Consider the following 13,329-nt stretch of genomic DNA (forward strand, 5'->3'; position numbering starts at 1 on the left):
CTCTCTCTCTCTCTCTCTCTCTCTCTTTAGTCTGTTTCTGATCGTTGTTGTCTCCGTCTTTCTACGTATCTGTTTGTCAATCTGGTTAAACACAAGTCTTCATGTTTAGCATACCTTTAGTTCCAAATCTGATACACAGACATGTGGATGGATGTCTATCCGTGTGGTCGCGTGCATGAGTGTGTGTGATGTCAGTTGTGTAAATTATACATGTCTGCCTGTGTGTCTGTCTGTGTGTCTGCGTGTGTGCGTGCGTGTGTATGCGCGCGTGCGTTTTTGTGTGCCATTATATTTGGAGGCGTCATGTTGACGGGAGAGGCACACACACACAAAAAAGCAATCACAGAAAGAAATACTTCTTAAAGCACTCCTTCCTTGAGTCACAAACAAACATGCACCAACTAAAACACTTTCACGGTTGACTCGACTCAGAAAACATCTTATCTTTTTCATCTGCTGCGCTGAGTTGGGTGTAAGCGTATCTCAATTGTCATGCCTTTTTCGGCATTCTCTGCATTGTTCCAAGTTTACACAGAGACTGCCACGAGCGAGTCATGCCAAAGACAATGATTTACGACATGGTTTCCTCTGTTCTCGTTTTCATGGGAGTGGCCATGCCTGGTTTTTTTTTCTGAAAATAAAGTTACATCAGCTTTAAGTTTCCAACTCCGATATGTCTTGACTTAGTTTCTGCAAGGTTTGCGGCCTAAGTGGTCGGTCAAGGGAAAGTTGTGACACAGACGTTAGACTTTCTGCCGTGGACGTGCTTGGGACGAGATTTTGCTGAGAAGAAATTGTTAGGACTTTCTGTCTTGATTCCTGTTTGGGTAGAAGGAGAAGAGAGACTTTAATTACGAAAGTGGATGCTTCTTTGTGGTAGAAGCTTCGTCTTGTCACCAAAGTATTGCAAGAAGTGCTGGCTTTTGCGGTTCCCATTGAAGGAGCCTATTGACTAAACGTTATTAAAGCCTTTGTGATTTGACTTTTTAAAGACTATTTTATTCATTTATGACCAAAGAAATCGCATGTATTTTATTCATACGGATGGACAAACAGTGAAATCAAGATTAAGCCTACGTGTTTTTAGTGAATTTCTAAAGGCATTTTTTTCGCGTACAATAGTGGGACGTCTAAAGTGAATCGAGAGGATTGTACGCGTGTTTTGTACTGTTTGAACGTTCATGGACAAGACTGATGGAGAATCCGCCATTGTCTCGGTTCTTTTGGATTTATTCATCCATGTGCATCGTTGTGAGTGTGTTGGCACAGGAGGGCAAGTTATCTGAGGCTGTGAGGTGTACAGAAGGTATGCTGATCTTTAGCTGTGTATTTGGTTGCCATGCATGCAGCGTGTCGTGTCTTTATCTTTGCGTATGTTTCCAAGAAGGATAATCCAATGATAGGAGAAAAAAAGAGGGACAAACATTCAACGGCGAGTGTAACGCCGTCGACCCTTCTGCAAGTAATTCATGAGTCGGTTTTAACAATTTTAGTCCAAGAATTACATGCACATGATATCATTTTTCTTCTTCAGATGCCTGCGGACGGACCCCAGCGCGGACCCAGCCCCGCCCCCAGACCACCGCGTCCCCTCCCCCTCAGACGGCGAGCCCCTCCCCCGTGACTCCAGTGGCAAGACACCAGCAGAAATGCACGGCAGCGGAGGAAATGCAGGCGGCCTGTCTCAACGGCGAGTGTTACGCCCTCGACCTGGACGGAGGAAACCGCAGTGCCTTTTGCCAGTGAGTTGCTTTGAACCGTTTTATTCTCCCCCGAAAGCGGCGTATGGCTGCCTAAATTGCGGGGGGAAAACGGTCATACACGGTCATACACGTGGGAGTTTCAGCCCATGAACAAAACAAACAGAACCATTTTATTCAAAAAAATACAAATACAGTCGAACCTGCCATGGCGATCACCTTATGATAACGACCACCTTCCCATTACACCCAACTAAAGGATCCCCGGCGAGATTTAAAAAACAACAATCTTCACATGTCCTTAGCGACCTGTCCATAATGACCACTTTCGGTCGGTTGATTGTACGTTAAAGACAGGTTTGACTGTAACAATGCCACATACAAACAATTGAGTCAATTGAACACACGTGTTTTGCTTGGAAATCAAAAAGGCAAATATTTTAATCGTCGAGAGAAACTACCAAGCTGCAGTTGGGTGAATGAAGTCTTTGTGATGGGGCTCTTTGTGATAATAGTGAAGACCCTTAGTTAGACTCGACAAATGTACAAAACAGTTGAATTTGAAAAGATTTTGTATTTTACGTTTTAGCTGTTTTGATTGTATCCACAACAGAGAAAAAAAGTGCTTGCGTAGAACACTCGCTGTGTGTGTGTGTGTGTGTGTGTGTGTGTGTGTGTGTGTGTGTGTGTGTGTGTGTGTGTGTGTGTGTGTGTGTGTGTGTGTGTGTGTTTTGAAGGTGTAATACACTCGTCTGTCTGTCTGTATCTCTCTCTATTTCACTGAGTGTTTTCTTCTTTAATTGCAGATGTCCAGAGTTATACGAGGGATCTCGCTGTGAGCAGCTATCGGACGATTTCTTCGGTAAAAGTAAATTCTGAGCTTTTTTGCTGTATCTAATCATGTTCTTCATCTCCATTACCCGATTCACCATCACTATCAACCGCCATCTTGATCACGTGACAGGCCAAGGGACATCACTCACCGACGCTCACTTCCCTCCCTTCCCCTTGTGCATGACCCTCGTGAAGTTGTTTATTTGTTGGTGTCTTTGCTTGCTTTTGTCGTGTATGTGAAATGTGCATGTTTGTCAGTGTGTGTTGTTTTCTAGCTTTTATCCTAAGAATGTGAACAACGCTCAAAGGAACTAAGAACGGCTCAATTAAAGCACCCCCCCACCCCCTCCCGTCTCCCCACCCTTCCTGGCATCATGGTTATACCAATGACGACGTCATCATTTGTTTTGTTACTACACCAAACAATTCATTACGCATGGCAGTAAGCAGATAACCAGCCAAGTTGGATTATTTAAATTAAACTAATAGCCTCCCCTCTTCTTTCCCCCAATACCCAGACCCCACTCCCAACTCACCCCCAACCCCCATTCCCACCCCAACCCTTTTTTTCTCTTCCGCAATGTTCAATCCTTGAATTTGAACACATGTATTTAGCGCCTACCCAATTCATTCTTTTTGTTTTTTGTGCACTTCATTTTTGCATGCTCATCAAAGTACGTAGCTTTAGATATTTGCACTTGAAATATTGAAAATAATGTTGCATGAGACTGAAACAATTGTTAACGATAATTGACTGCGCAAGAAAAATGACGTCGAATTTATACTGATATTACTGACATGACAATTCAAAGTAAAGTCAGTGCGTTATTTTGTTGCTTGTAATTTTACCACTTGATGTTGCCAGATTTTCAGCTTTTTTTCTTCTTTCAAACGTTTCTAATAAACGGTATGCACGGTATCTTATCTTCGTATCTTCCACTCTGGGATTTGTATCTCTTTTTCATTAAGCATGTCTCTGCATGAAACGTTCTTAATGGCTGTAGTTGTCTTGACTATTTTTAGACTGTTTTGAGAAAAGATACCAAGAAACGAATTGTTTAAGATCTGGTATGAACGAAACATCCTAGTGACTTGAACAGTTATTTTATATGATCAAATATTACATTTTACTAACAATAACATTGTATGTTGAATTGACGCGCCTCACTTTGGCAATTTTAAGCGGAAAAAGGGCTGTCAGTTTCAAAGAAAGTTCAGAGGTAAAGTATTGACGGCGTACAGTACATAGCTGTGAAACTAATTGTGGATTTCTTTTTTCAGTTTTGTACGCTGGTGAAGTGAAGAAGGCAGGCATAGCAGCTGGTGTCGTCGTCCTTGTCATCATCTTAACCATCATCATCGTTTATTTCGCCATCAAAAGGAGGTGAGTGACTCGCATGCCAAAGCACAATAACAAACCAAAACATTGATTGCTACGACCATCCTGGGGACATTCTAAAATAAGTCACAGCAATATTTATTTATTGTTTTCTGTCGTGTCTCGTCTTTGTCCACTTAAAGGGCCGTTAGCTCGAGGTTCTTGGGAACGTGTTAATTGTTTTGTCCTGAATTAAACGTTCCAAAAATTTAACCATTCTAGTTATTTGTTATTAGTAAGCACAATACATTTTTTTTACTGTTGTCAAAAACACTTGAAAATCGAGTTTGCATAAAACTGTGTGGCACAACCATGATCTTGGGCGTCTCACCTGCATATGCAGATTTCCCCATGATTAGGACAAGATGAAGAGATGTGGAAGGGGATTATAAGTGCAAGGTCTTTAATTCACATGTAAATAAGACAAGCTTGCGGAGTCTTTAAAAAAAAATGATACACCTGTAAAAACATGTTTTCAAAACAAAACACGGTTGTAGTTTTTTTTGTAAATTTGACTGTAGACGTAACTAGCTAAAGTTAGCTTATTATCACACATTTACCGAAGCAAGTCTTGAAAATCTCAGCAAAATATGAAAACAAAGCCTACCTACTCCACAAGACAACGACACAAAAACGTCAACAGGCTCAAGACTTGAGAGGTTATTGTCCCGACCTAAAGTAGGGAAACATTACTTCACAGCCAGCAGCCAATATATTGCACAGCCAGTATTATTATGAGCTATTTCGAATACGCCGACTGTTAGCAAATGATAACATGCATGTCTAGAAAAAAGATATCAAGCATGAGCCTTTTAGGCGAATGCTGATAGTGTTTGTGAGACATGTCTTGTTATTATTTGCTAACAGTCAGCATATTAGAAATAACGGTTTTATTGCTGTTTAATTCGACCAAAAGAAATTTCGAAGCGTCCTCGCGAGTTAGACAGAACAGCCGGAATGGGAACTGGAGCGCTCCTACCTGATTATGCCTGTCAGTCAAAGAATTCTCGTGACCTGGGTCAGCCAATCAGAGTAACACACCTTACGTGATGAATATTCACAGGTCAAATGCGTTTGACACACAACAAACCATGTTGAACATGCGTTTCGGTTGCTTCGCTTTTTCTTGTTGAACAGAGAGCGACAGATTTAGAACCGACTCCAGACGGATGGGAAATGACGTAAAGATACATTTGACGTAAAGCGAGTGAACCAATTTCACTTGATTTTTCCGAACTTTGATAATTTAGATTTCAGGTGAGCGAGTCGGCATTGCACACTCAGAGGATTGGCGGTGCCTCACTGTTCCTTAAAGCACCCACCGACAAAACTCGCTTTTCGGTATTTTTTTAGATAAAGAGAGTATTATCTGACAGCATTTGAAGTGTCATTCTTTAGAATAAATCACACTGATATTGCTGATTTAAATTTTTACTTTGTCTTGTTCATTTTTAGCTTGATAAACAAAACGGGTCCCTGCCTGAACGTTATAACATTTAGAGGGTCACCTAGAATCCGTCCTGATTGGTCAAAAAGCCATATGGGGCACTGCATTGGTAATAATACAGCCTAATATAGTGCCGGTGTAACACGAAATGTTTACACCTCGAAAAATGTACTCCGGAGTAAACATTTCGTGGGAGTAATTTTCTCGTGTTACACCGGTGTCAGACTCTCTTTTGACTATTTTACTTCAAAGATATTATTCTTGTGTGATAACCAGCATGTTATTCACAAAGGGTGTGTTGTGTCGTCACCAGGAAAAGGAGGAAGCGAGAGCAGGAGAGGAGCAGAACAGGAGATCAGGAAGCTCAGATGAACGGCAATGCTGCCCAGCCTCTCATGAAGGAAGGGGTGAGTTGATTGATTGTTGTATTGATCGATTGTTTGCTTGCTTGCTCGCTTAATTGCTTGATTGATTGATCACAAAGGAGTGAGTGATTTCATTGATTAGTTGTTTCATTGATTGGTCGATTGATTGATTGTTTTATTGATCATTAAAGAGGGAGTACGTTGATTATTTGGCTGTCTTTTTTTTTTATTTTATTTTTTTAACTTTCCATGAACAAACATTCTTGTGTCAAAATAGTAAACGTTCCATGAACAAACATTCTTGTTGTGTCAAAACATCAAACTTTACATGAACAAACATTCTTGTGTCAAAATATTAAACGTTCCATGAACAAACATTCTTGTAGTGTCAAAATACCAAACGTTCCATGAACAAACTTTTTTTTTTCTTTTTTTTTCACTTCACCTCATCTCGACTTACACAGTACTCACAACCTAGTAATATATGCCAAAATAATAAGGTAATTAATCACATTATTTTGATAGCAAAAATGTGTATTAGTAAATATAAGTATGGTGATAGATACGATTTGAATAGTATATTGGAAAATGAAATGTACATTAGAAGATTGTGAGTATTATTTGGCTGTCTAATTGATCGACCAATTGATTGGTTTGTTGATTGATTGTTCGAATGACTGATTGTCTGATAGATTGATTGAATGCATAATTGAAAGTTTAACTACCAACATGACAACCTGGTTGTTGATATAGCTGTGGTGCTTTCATAAGCGCAATTGAGTTATACAGGTCGGTATCATCCACGTTTTTCTTAATAGATGTTTGTATTAAAGTGCACACTGCTACATGGTAGTTAAGGGCAAAATAGCCCGTATATCAAGCTGTATCATGTAATGTGTCTCTGCTGAGAATGCAACTAATTGGTTTAAACAAGTTTATTCAATAAATTCCATTGGTACTATTACCGCGTACATGAAATAAGGAACATGGAGCACAACAAGCTAGGCTTATGAGCGTACTCTTAAGAGCAAATGAAATTTGGCGGACGATTTTAATATAACAAATTTGAAATAATGTCAAAATAATAATGGTAAATTATGGTAGACAAACATGTAACAATAAAAGGGGAAAAAAAATGCAACTAATTCAGTGTAGCATTATGTCGACAGGACATACTTTGACTGCTCGCGAGCCAACCAATACGCTCGTAGAACATTGTCTTTAATGTCGTGAAATAAATGCTCTATAACCTGAGACAAACACGTATAAAATTCCTTTCAACAATGACGAGATAAACAACACATTATCAGACAAGTTGTTTTCATCTCATATTAACTGTTCGTGTGTCTGTCCACAATAAAACCCATTGTGTGTATTTACTTGTGAATGTTTTGTTTTGTTAATAATTAAACGTTCCATTAACTAACCATGCTGGTTTGTTTACTCTTACTTTCATGTTTATTGACCATTTCCTTTCGTTGTTTCACAGATGCACACCGACTCTGAGCGCATTGCCCTTAACGGAATGGAGAAGTCCCCCGAGACCAACGTATGACAGTGGAACCCCGACAGTCACGAGACAGAGACAGCCCCTTCTTGTGGGAGCCCTGAAAACCCAGAGACCCCAACCCTGCAGTCCTCCGCAGCCAAGCCTGGGCAGTTTGCACCAGTCGTCGAAACTTCAGTCTGATGCAGAGCTTCTGTTCTGCAATGGATTGCTGTTTTCTGTGTGTGCTCACTCGGATACTTCAGTCTTGGGTTTTGCCCGGGAGTAGATGTTCCGTTCTGAGAATCTGCAGTGACCCTTGCGTGTGTCTACTATGGAGACTTCAGTCTTGGGGTACTGCCCTGCAATGAATGCTATTTTCTGGGAACCTGTGTGAGTCTCTCTCCAGTCGGAAACTTAAGTTAAACGCATAGCCCTGCAATGAATCGCTGTTTTCTGTGAGTCTACAGTGATTCTGTGCGTGTCCGCTTGGAAACGTCAGTCTGAAGCAGGGGTACTACTTTGCAATGGATTGTTCGGTTTTGAGAACCTTCACTGATCTTCGTGTGTATGTATTCAGTACGGGTCTGAGGTTTGTGAAAAGAGCTGAAACTTTCTATGAGCATGGGCTTACGCAAGGATTGTGATGCTTTTATCAGGACATGCCAAGATGTCATCCTAGTTCAAGAGTGGACCCTTCTCTCCGTGTGTTCTCCAAGGAAGACTCAGCCTGCTTATGTGGAAACCGGAATTGGCTGCGGATAGTGCTGTCCCTTCATACGCACGAACAAAAAGTATAGATATTTGTGGATATTCCAAGATTTGGTGTCGTCTGAAGTTACCAACTTGGCCGATACTGTCTTCGTTTTTTGAATGTACAGTGCAGCAGTGATGATATCAAGCGGTGGTGCGCCTGCATATGCTGTCTCTTACCTCGAAAACCAACAGATGTAATTTGTATTTCGCACGTGAGGTTACAGAGACTCCATGACAGTTTGTCGGCACTCAACGCCACTGCCTTTTGGCCTGTGCACAAAGCATATCAAATGTCGGACGGGCGATTCCATTCTGGTGTTTTACAAAGGGATGACACTGTCCATATCCTGAGCAGAGACATGGTAATATACCAATTCCTCATGGCTGTGTTAATGTTTCACATCAGTACGACGTTGGTCTAGAAGAGTGTTTTCCAAGTGGCACTACACAAATGGCACTGAGCTAACTAGTCCATGCGTGTTCGTGTACTGGTGAAGCCGAAGCTCTGTGTGCACTTCTTACCCAAGTTTTGGAAGGATGTGACTTGTATTGCCGGATACTACTTGGCACACTGACACTGTGTCGTTCTGATATTGTGAAACCTAATAACCATACACATATCATGTTTGAGCTTTGCAGTGCATGTTCGAAGTAGTATTGCTTTGGTGCTTTGACTTAGCAAAGGTAGGGCCAAGATCACAGACAGCCATCATATGTGAAATGTTATGTAAATGTGCATGTGTTGGGTCTACGCTGACAAAGTTTTCCAAGAATGAATGTGGGCTAAACAGGGACTGACTCTAACAAAAATCATCAGTGAACTGCAACTCTGATCAGGAGAAGTTTCTGATGCTGTGTTTACCCAGCTGCACTCTGATGGTGGCTCCGCTGGGCAAGGATCCATCTCCATCCTTGACCAGTGAAACAAACCCAAAGAAAGTATGTCGTAGGGGGAAAAATTTCAGATTATCTTCGATTCCAAGAAGGGCATACTCGTATACACAATCTGTCTCTGTTCGTTTCTGTCACTGTTCAAAGCGACTTGTGGCCTGACACTGTTTCTCAACTGACTTGGCGCCACCTTTTTGGCTTCAGCTCTTCTCGACACAACACAACTTAACATCTTCAAGCAATGCAACAATTAAACCCAAAAACGTCAATCACAGATGTGAACTTTGTGCTGAATTGAACACGCGAACGTATGCATTGCTTTCTGCGGCAACTACTGCTTAGTAGTAGACATGTGCGCGCGTAGCTCGCCCGCACACTGTTGAAGACTGGAAACATTTTAAAGCAGTAAAGCATTCGACGGTTTCCACTCAGCTGTGTTAAAAGACTTTGGCTTTTATTTTCCATATTTGTGAACTTGTGTGTGTGTGTGAGAACAATGAATGGCAAAGCTTCATACGACTTTCATCAATGGGATTTAATGGAATCATACTGTGTACATAGACTGCTCAGCTGAGCACGAACGTTTTGCATGAATCTCGTTCACGGGTTCAGGTGACCCCAAATGTGCGGGCTGTATTTTCCATGGAATAATCTAAGACAGTTTGATTGTGCTGTCATGCTTTCCAAATTTATTACAGAACTCACTGCCACGCACATTTTGTTCTTTTTTTCTCCAAGCTTCCTACTGATACATGATTTCTGAAGATGTACATTGTCACATAAAATCCCAATAAAATCATGAAAAGCTAATTAAACCTCACAACTTTGGCATTGACCGTAATTACGTAGTTGATTCCGAATCGATTAACTGTTATAAGACTATCACGCGCTGTTATACCATAGACCGATTAAACCCGACCTGAATTTTACTTGTGGTAAATTACTTTGGTTGCTTTGATAGTAATATGTTAACAATATATATGATATCGTGTATTTAAACTGCAAAACATCTGCACCAGCAATGATCGAACGTCCAAAAACAGATCCTCACATTTCATCACAGTCAGTAATCTAAAAACATTCTTTTTGTTTTGTTTATTTGTGCATTTGTTGTTACATTAAGTCAAGATTTGACTGAATATTTTCAGAAAAAAATAGGAATCGAGACGATATGCTAGTATGTGTGTATGTGTGTGTGTGTGTGTGTGTGTGTGTGTGTGTGTGTGTGTGTGTGTGTGTGTGTGTGTGTATGAAGCACTTCCCTGAAAACTACTGGACAAATATTGATACAACTATGGATTCATCATTCTGTCAGAATTTTCTCCCACGGTTTTATTCTTCATTTTTTGTTCTAATTGTCTTGATGACGTCATATCACGCTTTTTAAAAAGGTTGAGACCGCACTGTTTTGACCAAGTTTTTAAATCAAAGTAATTGAATTTGTTGTCAAACGTTCTTTCAACCGGTCTGGACTATGGGATTGTATTTTAGCTTTGAACCTTTAAAATTAACATTCTTGTTGAAAACAAAATACCAAAAGCAGATTTAAAAATGATTACATTGTATTCTTATTAATTTCTGATTCCAAAAATAAATAGGTATGTTAAGTTGACTCTAGTAATGTCTTAGAATGAAAAAAACCGGTTTATGAAAAGCAGGTCCTACGTTGGCAAGCTTTGTCGAGACCTGCGCAACCCGTCTCGGTTTACCGGTTTCGGCTAACCAGATCGTAGAAGTCTCGATGATGACTGATCCCAGTTCTTTTGGTTTCAGCCCGACAGATTTAATAGATGTTTTGATATCACTTGACGCGATTTGTGTTTTTGTTGTGTGTTCGTTTGTTTAGTATTCTTTTGAATGATTTGCTGGCTAATTACAGAAGTTGGCATTTGGTCATTAGTTTGCATTGGAAAAAATAATTTGTAATGCAGATGTGTTTTCATAAACATTAAGTCCATGCAGGTTTTGTTTGCGCAGTGCAGAATACATTTCGAAATTATTTGGTCAACCGTCTGGCTTCTTTCTTCCTTATTTAGATACTACCCTTTTTTTGCTTAACTTATTTGTTGGATTTAACATTCATGTTCAAGGACCATTGTTCAAAACAACCGACTTTATACTTATCTACCTACCATGTGCCTGGAGAACTACTTTGTCAGGCTTTTGAGATCTTGGAGTCTGATCTTTCAGATTTTTCAGATCTTGTGTGAGTCGCCATGCTGAACATAAATGGATGCCTACAAACCGTGCATACTTTCAGTGTGAGTTGAATCTTGTCTGAGAATTTCTCGTTACCATGACAGCTTTCTTGCACTATTAAAAACTGTTGTTGGTGTTGTTCGAAGCTATGCTATGGATTACAAAGTTGTTGTTTTTGCAGCGCTGTTATTAATTGCGTATGGTGTCCTACTAGCCCCAGAAGCGAGAATTGCAATGGATGGTCTCGGTTATTAAGACCGGTAGTTTGAGTAACCAAGCAAACACAAACAAAAAGAAAGAACAGAAAAGCTAAAGGTCAGAATCCGTGTCATCTCGGCATCAGATTCCTTGCAGGTGCACGAATGAGATGAGCATGTGTTGATGCTTTTATTCTTCTGCCTTTTCTAATGAGTGAGCTTGGCCTGTTTTCAATGCGTTCTGTATAATTCGCGGATTTGCTCAAACTTCCGGTAGCAGGCTTACACCAAAAGACTGAATGTTACGTTACTATTTCAGCAGAATGTTAGCAACTGTCTGCCTAAACGATGTAATTCTTTCCCTTGAAATTCTCACTTCTGGCGCTAGTCCGTTGCCATGGCCTCGAACTTTTCCATTCAATATTGACCGCAAAAAACATCACGAAAGTGTGTGTTGTTTGTTTGTCTGTTTGTGAAAGTCGTTCTTGTTGATGTTACAATGTCAACGTTACAATGTTAATGTGAATATCTGTCAGCATGTACTGCGCTCAAACTGGTCGTTAAGTATTATTTACTTTTCCATTTTGCGTTGTCTGTTGTGTTTGTTGATATAATTATTTTGTTTAGTTATATACTTATTTATTGATTCACTATTTGTGTACTGATGGTGCCGATTGTTATGTTACATAGATCTATTCATTTCTAGTAAATTTCAAGTTTTTTACGTTTTTGTTTGTTTTGTTAACCTTGATTTAAATGAAATTGAATAACTCTTTTCACTATTGTGTTTTTGTTTTTACTGGTGCTTTTTACTATCACTATTTATTGTGTGCATTTTAGTAGATTGCACACAACTGCGCGTCATCTTCTCCAGTTGGGTACATTGCTGGTTTTGAATGTTTATTATTGCCGATTTTTTATACCCAACATTTGTTGCCCACAACATACCGAGGTGTATGCTGACTTGCTGTCTTGTTTCCAGAAAAGGAGGATAATGCACATACATGTGTTTGATTACCGCTGTTTTGATGTCATGGTTGATTTTCATGCCATTTTGAATCAATTATAAAGAATAAACATGCGCGTCACATTTCTTGCTGTCTCTTGTGACAAACCTCAATCTTTGGAATGCAACATGACAACACAAAAGCCATGGATTTATTTAAAGGGCAAAAGGCGTACGTTTGTGATTGAGCCGGAGTGTGTGTCGGTATGTGTCAGCGTGTCCGATTGTGAGTATGTGTTCTTGTCAGTATCTGCGCCTGTGTATGTGGGGTCTGTGTCTGTGTGAGTACGATGTGGCTGTATCTGTGTGTGTGTGTGTGTGTGTGTGTGTGTGTGTGTGTGTGTGTGTGTGTGTGTGTGTGTGTGTGGTAGCAATGCAAAAGACGTTCGAATTAACTTTGTTTACTTTGTTTTCCTTGCATACTTGATGATAAATACGCTTGTTAGTCATGCCTGCCTTGCCATGGCACGACATACGTTTTGTTTATCTTGCGATAGTTTTGTCACCAACATTTGTGTGTAGTGATAAAGATATTTGTGTTAGGAAGTGAATCGAACAATGGGTACAAAACAAGTTGTAGTTCATGAAGATATCGGTGTTTTTTTTAATGTTAATTTTTTGGGGTATGTGGAGAAGCCTGTCTTTTTATTTTTAGTCTTTTAAAAAAAAGTTTATTCTTGTGTAACCGTGATTCATCAGAAAGGATGCACATTGTTCCCATAATATATATTTTGTTTTTTTAAACAATTTTTTCAAATATTTGATTGTGCTTTGTTAAGTCATTTACTAGTCGATCTATTCTTTTTTTTCGAACAGCCGACATAGCCTCAGTTTGATCTAAATTAAATGTAAGACCGGTTATGCCACAACGTATGCAGATTACACACACACACACACACACACACACGCGCACGCACACACGCACGCACGCACACGAACGCACGCACGCACTCACACATACACACACGCACACACACACACACACACACACACACACACACACACACACACACACACAAACAAACAAACAAAATGAAAAGTAGCACACGCAGTGGTCCAACTTGAAGTGA

General features: G+C 40.0%; 1 protein-coding gene across 2 annotated transcripts in view; it reads left to right on the plus strand.

Annotated features, from left to right (window-relative positions):
- LOC138958314 (probetacellulin-like) overlaps positions 1–13,059 on the plus strand; it is a 130,742-nt gene extending 117,683 nt beyond the window's left edge. The window contains exons 4-8 of one of the 2 annotated variants that reach the window (XM_070329424.1): positions 1,535–1,742; positions 2,507–2,568; positions 3,816–3,918; positions 5,673–5,766; positions 7,214–13,059. In XM_070329424.1, coding sequence (XP_070185525.1) covers positions 1,535–1,742; positions 2,507–2,568; positions 3,816–3,918; positions 5,673–5,766; positions 7,214–7,279 — 533 coding nt within the window. In that variant the 3' untranslated portion in view covers positions 7,280–13,059. The remainder of the gene's footprint in view (positions 1–1,534; positions 1,743–2,506; positions 2,569–3,815; positions 3,919–5,672; positions 5,767–7,213) is intronic. The other variant, XM_070329425.1, reaches the window with a different exon arrangement.
- The last annotated feature ends 270 nt before the right edge of the window (positions 13,060–13,329 follow it).

The sequence above is a fragment of the Littorina saxatilis genome, linkage group LG2 (genome assembly GCF_037325665.1).
Source record: "Littorina saxatilis isolate snail1 linkage group LG2, US_GU_Lsax_2.0, whole genome shotgun sequence".
NCBI lineage: Eukaryota > Metazoa > Mollusca > Gastropoda > Littorinimorpha > Littorinidae > Littorina > Littorina saxatilis.